Below are 16,299 nucleotides of genomic sequence, written 5' to 3'. Positions count from 1 at the left end.
GTGTGTGTGTGTGTGTGTGTGTGTGTGTGTGTGTGTGTGTGTGTGTTATAAAATCCTTATGATTAGTAAAATAATACCAAGCTATTGACATCTTTTGACGTCATACTGGTACTTAATAAGACTGGTGGGGATTTTAATAGTCTAGTATAGGTTGCAATCCATTGGCGGGTCTGTAGTCTTAAAGGTTTAAGAACCCCTAAACTAGAACAAAGGTTTTGCATTTGACTCGGAATCTCCAACTTTAGGTTCCCAACTCTGCCCTCCCACCCTGTCCTGAGGAGGTCTTGTTCATTTTTTCCTGCAAGAGAAGTAAAACTTCATAGGAAAAGTGGAGGGGTGAGGTGGGGGAGCAGAACTAGGAAGCTAGTCCATAATGGTATTGTCGGGTTTAGGCGCAAGTGACCTTCCTTCAAGTGTTTTAAATCTATTTAGATATTGTGCGTTGTTGTTGTTGTTTAGGGGTCATTGTCCCGTGCTGACAGCTGTAAATTTTCAGCCAGCCCGTCAATCCGTCTTTATTTAAATACGCCGGGAGTCTTCGGACCACGGATAACAAATATACAAATTTATGGAAATCTTATGTGAAATACTGTAAACTTGCCGCACACATTAAAAGACTCTGATTGCATGGAATTGTCCAGAAGCGACATGTTTGATTAGATCTGAAGTACCTTTTCTAATCATGTGCCGCCATAATTTATTAAATTCTCATCCAGTTGTATTTAATCTTTTGTGACCGCACACACCAAGATTTCTATACAATCCATCCTAAGTCTAGTAGACAATGCCGGTGCAAACCTATACTGTGTTTTGAAAGCGGACACCATAGTGCTTGTGATGGCTTTTGTTAACCAGAAATGCCTTTTCTTTGCCACCCTCTAATTTAGTTTCACTTCCCTGGTGCCTGACTTTCCTTGACTTTGTCGTGCATTCCTGCCGACTGCCATTCCGCTGTCCAATGAGATTGACTTGGTGACCAGTAAGGGCACATTAGCAGACAGGATTGGTTACATGCATTGTGGCAACGCACCTGTTACTGCTACATGGGAGCCCGGCCTTGGGGCCCATTTACACTTGCATGTAAACACCTTTCACAATGAGCTTTACTGCTAACCGAACCTGCATTTTACTTGAAGAATATACCACAGCAAATTGCAGATATTCTGTTAGGTCACTGACAAAAAAAAAGGCAACTGAAGATACTTTGGAAGCTCACCAATACGATTTGTCTTCAAGAGTTGGGAAGGGTTAGAAGAAGCTATATCCGGTTATTGTTTCCTAACATACATGGGATTACACAAGGAATTAGGCAAATCTCCGCCGCAGGGTACGCTCAGCAAAGTAACTCAAGGGTGTTCTAACCCTTGCCCATACCATCCAAATCTAGAAAGATTTTGGATGGCATTCCCCTTTTAATGCCATTAGTATAAAAATGTTGGCGCAGTCTACTTTCACCCATAAGGCCTTGCTTGTTCTAAAGCTAGCCATACATGGATCGCATTGCAACCATTTCCTGCTAAATTGTCCAAAATTCGATCCACGGCTGACCCTATTTCTATTTAAGTGTAATACTACATGAATCTAAAAATATAACATTTTAATAAAGTTACTTTAAAGTGACAAACTCATATCTATTCAGCTATGGCAGGTCTCAGGCAATGAGTGAGGAAGTGGTAGGTGACACGTCAGTACTTCAGTCCCCTCTGATCTGGGATATCAGGACAGTCTGTTTGTCCTCCTCGCTCCCTCCCACCCTTTTTTTTTTTTTTTCTTTTTTTGTAGTAGGCCCTCCCCCCCTTTGGAAATGTTTGGCTTCGTGTGGCAGAAACAGATGAAATATTTGCATTTTGTCTGGAATTTAAAATATAGACTGTCTGATAGCACAGAGCTCAGAATGTTCTGTGAAACAAAACCGCTCCAGGGAGGGAAAAACAATACCTGGAATGTGTTTTCCCGTCCAAATTTTCAGATGCCCTTTAAATCTTATATCTGTCTGGAACATTGTGAGGCTTATATCGGGGTCATTGCCAGGGGGTCTGGCGGGCGATGGGTGACCGGGTCATTGTAACCTAGAAACGCGTCCTGAGATAATCTTATCAACAATGAAAGAACTCTTCTGTTGAAGACAAGAAATCACGTTATTAGAATCAGTCACAGTCAATGAAGATAGTAATAAGTTTACTCTTCTTCACGATGGAAACCTAAGTCAGCTGAAAGGTAGGGCTGTAGACTTCTTGAGCACGCCTAGTGCTTGGCATCTGTAAGCCAAGCCATAAACTGGTAGATTTCCGTAAGAACATTTATATAAAAAACATTCCATGATGCCATTAGAGACTTGTTGGACTTCGCTAGAAATTTTCTTTAGTTTTAAAGTTTGATTTTGGAAGGGATGGAGTTCCCCGAACCAAAACCACGCTAACTGTTCACTGTAAATTTTGTTTCTTCGAGAAATTACCATCCTGCTCCTTCCATTTGGAAAACAATTGTCCATTTGACCCCATTAACTATTTGAAAATAGAATACATTTTTCCAGCAAAATTTTACTGGTGCATGGCCAGCTTACGTTTTACGTGTGCCCTACGCCATTGATGGTGTTTACCATTTCAACGCAAAGTGAAAGTTAGGCCAACATTTTCTTAATCTTTATGGGTGTCTCTGCTGAACCTCACTCACCTATGAGGCCACTAAACTCCGACCAGAATCTGCAGCGGGATCATTACTACCTTTTTAAATGTAAGTTAAGGTAGCAATACACTAGTAGATTTTTTTTTCTTCATTCAGCCTTAACAGATTTCTCCTTCCACACTGAACGGCTTGGATGGATGAATCTCCTGCTGTGGCTATTGTAATATAACAGCAGGCAGAATACCAGAATAGATACTACAGCTGATTGGCTGCAGAAATGTTTGGCCGATAATTTTCCACCTGGCTTCTTTTGATTTTCCAATCGAAGGATGCTGGGTGGGAGGCTGCCAACAGGCCCACACATGGTGTAAATTTCAGACCGACCATCAAGAGCCAGGCAAAATTCGCTCCTTGTATGGTCTGCAGCAGCCTGGTCTATCTCAACCAACATTGAGAGGGACCTGCAAAGGACCAAAAGGCCTTCATGGAGACCAACATATTGTGCACCACTGGATCGAATTTCAGTTGGAACATCAAAACCTGGACAAAATTTGTGCCCTTGTGTGGCCAGCTTCAGCCTGGTCTATCTCAACCAACATTGAGAGGAACCTGCCAGGGACACAAAGGTCTCCATAGAGACCCAACATATTGTTCACCACTGGAGGGCATTTTGGTTGGAATATCAAGACCTGGCCAAAACTCTTGCCCTTGTGTGGCCAGCTTCAGCCTGGTCTATCGCAACCAACACTTAGAGGGACCTGCCACAGACCAAAAGGTCTTCATGGATACCGACGTATTGTCCAATACCCAAATCAATGGTTGCCTTTTCCCCTAGGGCTCTTCCCCTAGGGCAGGGGACTAGGCATTGCAAGATTCTCACAGCCACAGACATGACTCCCGGAGAGAGATGTATCATGGGATTTGTAGTTTCACCATAGCTGGAGGGCCGGAGTTTGGCTACCCCTGCCCTAAGACAACCAATATACATTTGTAAACATCACAGCTTCTTTCCTAAAATACTGCAGTTAAAGCGTATCCAAAACCCCAAAACAAAAATGTCATATTGCAGCTTTCCAGTCCTCAGATGTGGTGGCCACATTCGTTTTCTTTCTTTTACCTCTGCTGTGGTTTCTTTTTCTTCACCTTTCCTTTGTTTGCAATCAACAGTTACCAGATAAATGTGCCGTGTTCAGGTTTTCATGCCGTCCTTTACTGTAACTTGGCCGCGTTCCCAATGTGTGACCGGGTTCTACGTAACAGAGTGGCTTGTTTGTTCATTGCTAAAGAAAAATGCTTTACTGATGATTCTTATGCCGGCAGTACCTTTTTTAGTACTGTTCATTGGAGTGATCTAATTTTAGAATGGTTCCTGCCAGGCCCCGTAGTTCTTCCCCTTTAACAGTGTTAATAGCAACAATCTGGCATTCCCCTTTAAGTCCTCGAATGGGACGTCTGCTTAATAATTGCGAAGGTCCTTCACAAGGCCAAATTTAAGTTCTGCCCTCTCAAGCCTATAACCGGTTTAGAGGTATCCGTGTTCTGTTTCCTTCTTGTTGATCATTAATCTTATATTGTCTGGCAAAGGCGGACACCCAGACATAAAAGAATCCTGCGTGACCACTTTTTTTAACCCCTCTCCTGCCGGTGGTAAGTTAACGGGTTACAAGGACAGGTGAAGGGCAGTGCCCCGTACCCCCTCCTCCCCTGGCTCTGTCTGGCACCTTCGGTGTGATATCAGCCTGTGGGAATCCCAGTTATCGCAGGTTACTAGTCTTGTGACAGACCTGCATACCTGCGTATTATACTGTCTGGAGGCGTCTCTATAGAAACCGGCGACAACATAAACAGCGCGCCGTCTGCCCTCTAGCCTATATACGACACAGTACATTGAAATCCTCACCTCTTCTTATCGGCTACCACCTCGGCTGAGGCGCTGACCTGCCTCCCACTGTGCTGCTGCACAAAAATAAAATCTCATTATCAGTCATACTCTGTGCCCAGATATTGTATATGTTTTTAATGTTCTGAAATTTAACTGAATTGATGCCTTTTCATTTTGTCCAGGCTTTATCAAAGTATTAAAAATAAACCCAAATCTGTTATTTAATGTTTGGCATCATCCCACCGTGTAGAGTTTTTCTTAAGCAAATCTTTTTTGTGTACCTATTGCTGAGTTTCTTAACCGGAGATCCTGCCAGTAACAGCGCTCACTGTTGCAGGCTGGCCACGCTAATCGGCTGCCTTGTGATTGCAAGCAGCGTTGTCAGCCTGCCGTAGAAGGTCCTTCCGTTGTCTTTGGGGCTACCTTTCTGACAGACCAACGATAGGCAGCTTTGGTACACCGGTTGTTGTGCAGCTACATGTCCCGTGGGGCATTGCAAGACTCTGACAGCCACAAGCATGGCTCCCAGAGGCAGAGGCATTATGGGATTTGTAATTATACCACAGCTGGACCTCTTTAATAGCCCTTATAGGCAGTCCAAATGCCAACTGAAGGAGAACACAGGGCAGGCTGACAATGCTGTTGCTTTCTCAGTGGCTTAGCTTTGTCAGCTTGCAAGAGGAAGTGCGGTTACTAGCAGGATCTTTGGGCAATACATTCAAGAAAAATGATTTGCTAAAAGCTAAACAGATATTGTCTACGTACAAGAGGCATGTGTATTATTTCTTGAATCTTGGTGAGTGTTGTGTATTTCTTCCAGATCTGTGCTGTAATCCAGTGTGCAATAAAGACTGGTCACTGCTCCTCTCTCTCCTTGTGCAGGGTGACTGGTCTTGTCTCCGCCCTCTCCTGTAATAAAGACCGCTCACTGCTGCTCTCTCTCTCCTTGTGCAGGGTGCCCCTAAAGTGACTTGCAAACAGTGGCTTCTATCACATTTGCGATTTATAGTCCTCGCCTTTCTCCAATAACTTTCTTTGCAATAACTACTAAAGTTTAAACACGCGTACAATCATGGCGCTAAACAATTGTAACAGTACAGAAAGTTACAAAGTAACAAGTGTCATGGACCATCATGTGACTGAACATTTGTCAGTCCACATAGCAGCGTCTAGAACGGGAGGCGGGTCTGCTTTCCGGAGTGAGATATTCTTCCTATAGACCACAGATCTCATAACTTTATTAGATATTACGTTGGAGGACAACCTTGAATCCATCACCTGCTTGTGTCCGATTTAATACTTCTTATAGCACCACAAGTACTTTCCAGCCCACAGAACCCGGCAGCCATTCTCCCAGCGTGGCTTTGAGCTTGAAACGTTTGGCTTCTCTGCCTACAATGCCACTTTGTTTTAGCGTGCTGCGTTTTTGAAGAAGTAACAAAAAAAAAAAGAAATGGTATTTCCTATCTGTGTGTGGTGCCAGAGGTCAAATGGTTAAAAGGAAAAAGTAAAGATAACGAAACGAGAAACCTTTTTTATTGTTTAGCCGCCTGTATCGCGCTCACCTGGTGGGCGTCGCCTTCAGGTGCTCGAGCGCTCGGAGATGCTGTTTATTTTCCAAGCTGCAGCTGTTCCGCCGGTCTAGACATTATGCAAATAGGTCTCCTCCGCTTGTCTGGAAGGGACTGGCTCTTGCCTGCGCCTGGCTGCCACAGTCACACTTCAGCTTGTCTTGCCGGCAGAATACGTACATCTGCTTCTTGCAGCCTACGAGCTGCAGAAGGCAGATCGGTGACCATGCAGGCCTTCCGCGGTTCATAGCGACACCCTTGTGCTGATATTTCAGTCCTTTTTAAATTGTCATATGATTTTAATCTTGAAAATATCCCATGCTTGCATATCAATTGGCTCTTCATTTAGGCTCGTGGTGCAGACACAGGACGATCTGGTTTGATGAACGGAGATTTGCAGATAGGGGGTTGAATTATTTAGGTCACTTCAATTTTAAACTTTCCCACGCAATTCAAGTGTCGTATTTCTCTTGACGCAGAATGAATGTTCACATTTAAAATTGGATTTTTCTTTGTCGGTAGAATGCCATTTTCTTTATAGTCTCCAACATATGACAGTGTTAAATTGGTGTCCGTTACGAGCGCCAAATGATTTGCATGGCTTTAGACTAGCGTTCCTCAACTTCTTTTCAGTCATTGCACCTTTGTAAAAGTATGCACCGCAGTCTGAAATGTGAAAAATCTAAACAAAAATGTGGTTTCCCCCGAAAACAAAATCTATACCAAACCCTTATCCTAGACAGGTGCTTTGTATAGATTTTAAGGGCGTGCCCCAGCCGGAAAGGCAAACAAAAAAGACGTGGAGTTTTCCCCTTTTTATCACATCAGGTGTCCCGCCTCTTATAATAACCCCTCCCTTCACATCAGAGTGCACCCCTTCACATCAGGAGCCCCGCCTCTCATAAGAACCCCTTTCACATCAGAAGCCCCTCTCTTCACATCAGGAGCCCTGCCTCTCATAGGATCCCCCCTCACATCAGAGTCCCCCTTTTAGCAAAAATTTGGAGGCACCCGAGAGGCTGCTTTAGACGCTGTTCTAAAATGAGGAATAAAACATTGTTTTCTGGATTTGTGGGGGGTTGACACCAGCAGTTGGCTCTAACCCTTCTCCCCTCTGCTCCGTCTTGTGGACTGTCCCTCTCTGCCCTCACGTATAATGTAGGGCTTACGGGCCTTGCATTGAATGTGATGACGTTAGTCGGCCTCTGGCAGTCAGAGGAGGTAGAAAGACACTGCGGGCACCAGCCTTGGAGCCTGCAGGGATCAGGTAAGTAATAGTCCTTTTACAGAATACCCTTTCAGGGGTAGCCCCACTGCAAGGGTATTTATTTTTTCCCCTGCAGCTAGATCCATGAACAGTGGAAGTCCAAACAGAAAGTAGAAGAAGAAGCAGCAGTTTGAGCTAGTCCAGCTCGGTTGCACTGCACATGTTGCATTTCTGTGCTGTTTTCAGGAGGGGAGATGGGCACAGAGATGACCTAACCAGTAGGGCAATGCTCATCCATACATTGAGATGACTGGAGACAGGGAGGTGATACAGGAAGCTGCGGTAATGGTGTCACCCTTTGGTTATATTGTGTGTGCATCACGTGCTGTCGGGCAGAATTACTAATCTTTTGGCAGATGAAAGAGGAAAAAATTAGCTGCTCCAGATCTTTTGCATGGCAGATCCGATTCATTTCCTGTAGCTTTTTTCTAAACGAGGACCAAACTTTTATTTTTAAAAGGCCTCTAGAAGTGGAGTGACGGGATCACCGTCTGTTGCAAGCACGGGCTGACCAGAATCCCAATGATTTCCCCTCCATCTCTCCTCACAGACAGCCAGAGCTAACGAGATTAGATTCTGACTCCAGTCTCTCTGATGCCCACGCTTCACTGAGTAGCGATATACAAATGTCTACACTCTCCTGCCGCAGGGCGATGGGCTGGCATGAGATGGCATATTTCACCAAGCGTCTATCTGTCCAACAGTCTCTGTCTGCTTATTGTTAAATGATGATTTGATAAGATTTAGCCATCTTAACAGAACGTTGGTTGAGCTGTGGCTGTCCAAAGGTCGGTATACTGACTACGTCAGTGTAAGCGTAAGTTGTTAAAGATGTCACCAGCACACCGTGTTGAAGTTCAGAACACGTCTGTTTATTGACGCTTCATGTCAAAACAAATATAAAAATTTCGGGGCCACACAGGGTCCCCTTCATCAGGCTTGAAATGGCAATACAGCTAACCTTCTTATATAGCTAAACCAACAGTGCAAATGAACAGAAAACCACTTCCACCAACCCCCTGACATCACTGTGACGGCATACCCCCGCCAAAAACAAGTTTCAGTATTGGCGGCGCCATCCGCGTCCACTTAATGCACTCACGCTGAAAGGGATAACGTGTGAGGAGTTTAGCAGGATTATGGAATACATCTTCAAGCGTAAGGTCGCTGGACAAGAGAAAATGAGTCGATCACCTCATCAATGCCAACAGCATGGATGGAGGAATCCCTACTTGTGGCTGTTTTATCCAGGCAGCCGCAGCACCCAGCACTGGTATCTGAGAGGATGCAGTCACTGTTTTGGGTGATGATCTTCCAGGGCCACCCACGGCTCCAATTTCAGCCAATTTGGCAGGAATTGGCCAGAATTCTATCCAACAATGGGAGACTTAACTTGGCCACACCTGTCCATCCTATTTAATGTAATTGGGGGATTCTTCCTCCAGTAGACAGACTCGGCTGGGGAAAAGTTAGAAGTTGCTGAAGGTAACCTTCTTATGTCTGTGAAGGTTCTCATTCATCCAGGTCATGGTATATCTGTAAAAAATGAGTCAAGACAACTAGACTCACTGTATTTTTCTTGAAAACGTTTCACTGGTCATCCAACCAGCTTTCTCAATTCTGAATTGAGAAAGCTGGTTGGATGACCAGTGAAACGTCTTCAAGAAAAATACAGCAAGTCCAGTTGCCTTGACTTATTTTTTTTACAGGTAACCTTCTTATGTGTTTTGTACATCAGTCCTTTGATGCATTGTCCCGAAACAAGCCTTCTGATCAGGAAAGTCAATGGCAAGTCTTTATCTGCATACCTTTTCTAGATCAGTGACTCAGAGTATAAACAAGAGAGTTGACATGAAAGCCAGGCAATTGGTATTTGCAGAATAGGAATTTGGCTGTGGCAACCATACATATTTCTCTGTCAATGGTTTCCTTAACCGTCAGAAGTGCATTGACATATTGAGGTTTCTGCTAATCTGTGTTCTTGATGCTTTATAGAAGAGGACAGCATCAAACTCCTGACCCTTAGAAGTAGAACATCCCCCGTACACCTTTTTAGATCTGTGTCTTGTCTTGCTTGTAGCTGACGTATGTTTATCACCATTTGGGACTGCAGGGAGGAACGGCATGGAGCAGTACTTGTAAGTGATGAGCAATTAAAATAATTTAAGCTGGTCATGTTGACATCTACTAGTGCTCCTTTTTACTCGGTATGAATTATAATTTAGAGCAGAGCAGTTTTCTGCGGCTAAGCATGGATGAGCGCCTGTCGTCAGTCTGGATGCTGGTAGTTTGTGCAGTTATTTGCCAGGGCTGAGGGGGCGAGCTGTACTGAACTTGTAGTGTCTGCTCCCAGGCTGTCTCGGCTATAGGGGAGGAGGGGAGCGCACTCCCAAGGGCTGGATCCGACATTAAAGGACTCTTTATATCGCTGCCAGCTCAGAGTCTGTGAATCACTGGTCGGCCTGACAAGGGCAGGGCAATTACATGTGAAATGTACTCTGAGAGAGTAGCAAACCACAGCCACTGCCAACATATAAGAGGCCTTAATCACTGCCGCACTGTGCAACTGCAGCGCCAGCCAGGCCAGATAAAGGTCCCTGGTTTTTATGGAAATGGAAGGGTTTTGTTTTAAAAGCTTGAGCTGCTGAAATCGCTCAATACAACCTGTTTTCACATAGCTTGGGTGATGGCCATATCGTATCCATGGGCAGGCCTCAGCTTTACATGCACATTAGTGGTAGTCTAAGTTTAGGCCAAGTGGCACAAAATTTGACGAGATCTTGTAGCGCGTGGTCTGTCTTACTACTTAGATGTAATGGAAAAGAAATCAAAGCCAAGCCAGGCCTGGAAAAGATCTTACCATTTAACAATGTCAACCTTCCCGACAAAAGATTGTTGCTTTGCCAAACATGCGACTCTACTAGATGATGAAGGGCATGGTCTGCAACTGTTCAATTATCTTCAGACGAGAGATAAAGGGACTTAATCCCATGTGTGTGTTCAGATCTTTCATGCAAATGATCTTCCTGTGACTTATTTGAAGAGCAAGCAATTCTACACAAAATGTCCCATTTTGCCTTGCGTCAGTTGTTTTCATACAACCTTTAGTTTTTATGTATTGGGTCTATCTTTAACATTTCTGCAGAATTTTAGAGTGTAATTTGTATGTGGGCTGAACACTTTTCTTCCGGGAAACAGTTGTTTTTATGGCTTGTCCCCCATTGGGGTTTCAGTTCCCGTAATTGCAGTGTAGAGGGTGCCAGTAAGATCTTGCTGGGCTTGCTTCTTAGAAGCCCAGCAAACTGAGCGCCATGGGTACATTTGTAGAATAGTGCGTTTATACGTATGAAAGGCAGCTGTAACACTTGATGGACTTGCAGGGTATCAAATAAAGACGATTACGAGCCCCATTGCTTTTTCTTTTAAACGTGTAATCTTTGACTGGAGCATCTTTAAAGAAATGGATTAAAATTGAGCTGCTGTTATAGCCAGAGTTACAACTTCAAGAGCCTTTAAATGTCCCGTCTTTACGGTTTGGCAACAAACACTGTTTTTCTTTATTGGTTAATGATTAGACGGGTTATCACCATCTCTCCTAGACGCCTGTGTTTATAGTGTTGGAGTTGGCAGGCTTTCAGTGTCTGGATATTGTAACAATGCACCTTTTTAAAGGTCAGCGTAGCCCACTGGCTTCAGGCAGGCAATCTAGTTGGCCATTGACTTGGGATGGTGGTTGGACGTGAACATTATCTGTTTGAACTGATGTGTGCAATTTTACCAATACACAATCCTTTATCTGTGGAAGGTTAAAGGGCTGTCGGACCCCTCAACATCCGCCTAATGTGTAGTCCAACCCCGCCATGGTTCCCCCATGTCAGTCTGCGCCAACTGTACAACTGTACAACTGTCTACTTGTGTTGCCAAGTACCTTAGCTAGAGGAAGGAGCAGAGAACTCCAGCAGAGCAGAATATTTCAGGAGAGGAGAGTTATAGAGGAAGGAGCAGAGTATTTCAGGAGAGGAGAGTTATAGAGGAAGGAGCAGAGTCCTCCAGCAGAGCAGAGTATTTCAGGAGAGGAGAGTTATATAGGAGGGAGCAGAGTCCTCCAGCAGAGCAGAGTATTTCAGGAGGGGAGAGTTATAGAGGAAGGAGTAGAGTCCTTCAGCAGAGCAGAGTATTTCAGGAGGGGAGAGTTATAGAGGAAGGAGCAGAGTCCTCCAGCAGTGCAGAGTATATCAGGAGACGAGAGTTATAGAGGAAGGAGCAGAGTCCTCCAGCAGAGCAGAGTATTTCAGGAGAGGAGAGTTATAGAGGAAGGAGCAGAGTCCTCTAGCAGAGCAGAGTATTTCAGGAGAGGAGAGTTATAGAGGAAGGAGCAGAGTCCTCTAGCAGAGCAGAGTATTTCAGGAGAGGAGAGTTATAGAGGAAGGAGCAGAGTCCTCTAGCAGAGCAGAGTATTTCAGGAGAGGAGAGTTATAGAGGAAGGAGCAGAGTCCTCTAGCAGAGCAGAGTATTTCAGGAGAGGAGAGTTATAGAGGAAGGAGCAGAGTCCTCTAGCAGAGCAGAGTATTTCAGGAGAGGAGAGTTATAGAGGAAGGAGCAGAGTCCTCTAGCAGAGCAGAGTATTTCAGGAGAGGAGAGTTATAGAGGAAGGAGCAGAGTCCTCTAGCAGAGCAGAGTATTTCAGGAGAGGAGAGTTATAGAGGAAGGAGCAGAGTCCTCTAGCAGAGCAGAGTATTTCAGGAGAGGAGAGTTATAGAGGAAGGAGCAGAGTCCTCTAGCAGAGCAGAGTATTTCAGGAGAGGAGAGTTATAGAGGAAGGAGCAGAGTCCTCTAGCAGAGCAGAGTATTTCAGGAGAGGAGAGTTATAGAGGAAGGAGCAGAGTCCTCTAGCAGAGCAGAGTATTTCAGGAGAGGAGAGTTATAGAGGAAGGAGCAGAGTCCTCTAGCAGAGCAGAGTATTTCAGGAGAGGAGAGTTATAGAGGAAGGAGCAGAGTCCTCTAGCAGAGCAGAGTATTTCAGGAGAGGAGAGTTATAGAGGAAGGAGCAGAGTCCTCTAGCAGAGCAGAGTATTTCAGGAGAGGAGAGTTATAGAGGAAGGAGCAGAGTCCTCTAGCAGAGCAGAGTATTTCAGGAGAGGAGAGTTATAGAGGAAGGAGCAGAGTCCTCTAGCAGAGCAGAGTATTTCAGGAGAGGAGAGTTATAGAGGAAGGAGCAGAGTCCTCTAGCAGAGCAGAGTATTTCAGGAGAGGAGAGTTATAGAGGAAGGAGCAGAGTCCTCTAGCAGAGCAGAGTATTTCAGGAGAGGAGAGTTATAGAGGAAGGAGCAGAGTCCTCTAGCAGAGCAGAGTATTTCAGGAGAGGAGAGTTATAGAGGAAGGAGCAGAGTCCTCTAGCAGAGCAGAGTATTTCAGGAGAGGAGAGTTATAGAGGAAGGAGCAGAGTCCTCTAGCAGAGCAGAGTATTTCAGGAGAGGAGAGTTATAGAGGAAGGAGCAGAGTCCTCTAGCAGAGCAGAGTATTTCAGGAGAGGAGAGTTATAGAGGAAGGAGCAGAGTCCTCTAGCAGAGCAGAGTATTTCAGGAGAGGAGAGTTATAGAGGAAGGAGCAGAGTCCTCTAGCAGAGCAGAGTATTTCAGGAGAGGAGAGTTATAGAGGAAGGAGCAGAGTCCTCTAGCAGAGCAGAGTATTTCAGGAGAGGAGAGTTATAGAGGAAGGAGCAGAGTCCTCTAGCAGAGCAGAGTATTTCAGGAGAGGAGAGTTATAGAGGAAGGAGCAGAGTCCTCTAGCAGAGCAGAGTATTTCAGGAGAGGAGAGTTATAGAGGAAGGAGCAGAGTCCTCTAGCAGAGCAGAGTATTTCAGGAGAGGAGAGTTATAGAGGAAGGAGCAGAGTCCTCTAGCAGAGCAGAGTATTTCAGGAGAGGAGAGTTATAGAGGAAGGAGCAGTCATCCAGCAGAGCAGAGTATTCCAGTAGATGGCGAGTTGATGGGTAAGAACAACATAAAGAGATGTCTTGCTACAAGTAAAATATAACGAATTGGTGAACTTGCCCTTTACAATAGGCCTCTGTATTGAATCCTATATTAATCCATGATGCTTGATGTCTGTAAATGAAACAGTTGAGTAATTTCCTATTTTCTTTTTGCAGCGGAGCTGGAGTTCGTTCAGATAATCATCATTGTGGTGGTCATGATGGTTATGGTCGTGGTAATAACATGTCTCCTAAACCACTACAAGCTTTCAGCACGATCGTTCATTCACCGACACAGCCAAGGGAGGAGGCGAGAAGAGAACCTGTCTTCGGTAAGGAAGCTGTTTGCATCCCGTTGGCTTCAGCCAATCAATTCATCATGGCCCAATTACGTAGATTTTTTTTGTATGGTAAATTAATTATTGAATTACAGTTCTAGAACATCAGATTTACATTTGGGTTAGTCCAAAAATATTATAAAAAAACCTACGTATAAAATGACGCATCTAGCGTGGTTTTAAGAGGAGGAAAGTGATTCCCTACATTTTGTGTACAGATGTCCATTATAGTTTTCTCCTTGTGTAATGGGTGTGTAACTGGTCATTCTGTTTCCTGAGTAGGGAAGAATCAGAGATTCACAAAATGCTCATGGATTGTTTTTTTTTTTCTGTCGCAGGAAGGAAGCCTGTGGCCTTCGGACAGCACAGTTTCGGGAAACGGTGTAGCAGAGGTAAGATGGCTAACTGAATGCTTTGCTCTTTAAATGACCATAAAATGTTATTGACATGAATCCAATTTAAAGTGACCCTAAACTCAGGAACGTAATCATAAAAATCCATTCAAGTACCTGTACTATGAACAACAATGTATCTTCTGATCCTCCAATCATCTCTGAATTGGTGCTGACACTGTCCTTCCTTCTGGAGGGGGCTACTTTTATTCCCCATGGTCCCTGTGTGTGTTGTAAAGTAGTCACCGCTCCAAGCTCACTCCCGGGATGGACTACAATCTCAGTACAAATGAGTAAACTAAACGTGAGATTGTAGTCCATCACGGATGTGAGCTTGGAGCGGTGACTACATTACAACACACACAGGGATCATGGGGAACAAAAGTAGCCCCCCTCCAGAAGGAAGGACAGTGTCGGCACCAATTCAGAGATGATTGGAGGATCTACAGCCGAGTGAGACAAACATTGTTGTTCATAGTTAAGGTTCTTTAATGTATTTTTTAGAGATTCAACGCCTGAGTTTAGTGTCACTTTAATTTGTTCATTTGATTTTTTTAAAGCCTGTCATAAATTAAGGAATTGAGTTGGCATTAGCTGGGGAATGGTTATCTATTATGTGTTGGGTATGTGTGAAGGGAGCTTATCAGTGTAAATGTTTATAATGGTATTATAAAGGGGACATCATTACCTCTACACATGCAGGCTCTGCTTGTTCCTTGACTATCCCATTATCTGATCTCCAGTCTATCGCACAATGAATGTTGAATAGAAATAGACTGCACACTCTTCATTTACAAGAAGCGGCCTCCATGCTATTGGTAACCAGACACAGATCATGTGATCTGGGCTGCCTAGGCCTTTGGGTAGCTCCTAACTTTGGATGATGCCTGAAGAAGGATGGCTCCTTCCTTCTGGATAGAAAATCAGATGAAGGCATTGTCGGGGAATACTGTGATTTCTGTCAGAGGTAATGAATACCTTCAAGTGTTCCATTAGCATGCATGGAACATGCTAATGGAACACTAGCATGTGTTAGGAGACTATTAGATCTCCTTTAATGGAGTCATTAAATACATGTATCCCTTGAGAATGCCAAGATGGTTTTCCAATTTGTCAGTGTGTAGGAAGTGACTCTATTTGCCTTTTCTGTGACGTCTGTATTGACTTTTTTTATTTTTGTAAGACCTCCTAACTGACATGGATTGTCTTCTTGTAACCCAACAGCACATTTACACCCCCAGACCCTCGGACAGACTCAGCATCCCGCCCTTCCTCCAGCGAGATCGCTTCAGCCGTTTCCAGCCCACCTACCCGTACATCCAGCACGAGATTGACCTCCCGCCTACCATCTCCCTATCGGATGGCGAGGAGCCACCGCCTTACCAGGGGCCCTGCACGTTACAGCTCCGCGACCCCGAGCAGCAGATGGAACTAAACCGAGAATCCGTGCGGGCGCCTCCCAACCGAACAATCTTCGACAGTGACTTAATCGACAGCTCCGTCTACGGGGGCCCCTGTCCGCCCAGCAGCAACTCTGGAGTGAGCGCCACTTCCTACGGCAGCAACGGCAGGATGGAAGGCCCTCCCCCTACATACAACGAGGTCATAGGTCATTACCCAGGATCCTCTTTCTACCAGCACCAGCAGCAAAACATGGGCACGCCCTCCATATTGGAACACAACAGACTACATTTGCAAAGCAATGGTCACGACAGCACAGCAACAAGGAGCAAAGATAAGGACAAACAGAAAGGACAGCCGTTTTAGAAAAAAATTAAAGACCGAACGTAGAAAAGGAAAAAAAAAAATTCAATAAACACTGCACTTCTAGCTGGTCCGTTTCGTTGTCAGTTCGGTCCTCAATACCACTTCGTTGTGCGTATGTCTGGCAACTTTTTGGGCACCAGAAAAAAAAAAAAAACTTTGAAGGGGAAGTTGGGGTGAAAGGGGAAAGGCCTTTTTTTCCCCCTTTTTGTTCTCCTTCTTGCTGTATAAATATTTACTTGTTATGTCTGGTTTGAATGCACAAGCGAAAGAAGCTTGAAAATGTTTATATGTTTAGCTAATGTCTTGAAATTCTTCAACTCCGTTGCTCCTTTTTGTTTTTTTGTTCTTTCAAGCAGAGCAGCGTATGCTTATTCCTATATACCCCACCCGACTTATATATATTTTATTTTTATTTTTTTTAATTATTTCCTGATAGCTCACTTAACAATTAAGGAAAACAAATCCTGAAATATTTGCAAAAAAA

At 44.4% G+C, this 16,299-nt stretch overlaps 1 protein-coding gene across 2 annotated transcripts in view; it reads left to right on the top strand.

The window, feature by feature from the left end:
- The window catches only part of PMEPA1 (prostate transmembrane protein, androgen induced 1), a 47,987-nt gene extending 32,018 nt beyond the window's left edge, over positions 1-15,969 (top strand). Inside the window, exons 2-5 of one of the 2 annotated variants that reach the window (XM_018556398.1) lie at positions 13,496-13,650; positions 13,995-14,048; positions 14,609-14,611; positions 15,273-15,969. In XM_018556398.1, coding sequence (XP_018411900.1) covers positions 13,496-13,650; positions 13,995-14,048; positions 14,609-14,611; positions 15,273-15,815 — 755 coding nt within the window. In that variant the 3' untranslated portion in view covers positions 15,816-15,969. The remainder of the gene's footprint in view (positions 1-13,495; positions 13,651-13,994; positions 14,049-14,608; positions 14,612-15,272) is intronic. The other variant, XM_018556397.1, reaches the window with a different exon arrangement.
- Positions 15,970-16,299: the final 330 nt, after the last annotated feature.

Source organism: Nanorana parkeri, unplaced genomic scaffold, assembly GCF_000935625.1.
Source record: "Nanorana parkeri isolate BGI_ZX_2015 unplaced genomic scaffold, ASM93562v1 scaffold237, whole genome shotgun sequence".
In the NCBI taxonomy this organism is placed as follows: domain Eukaryota; kingdom Metazoa; phylum Chordata; class Amphibia; order Anura; family Dicroglossidae; genus Nanorana; species Nanorana parkeri.
This window is presented reverse-complemented; position numbering and strand designations above follow the sequence as displayed.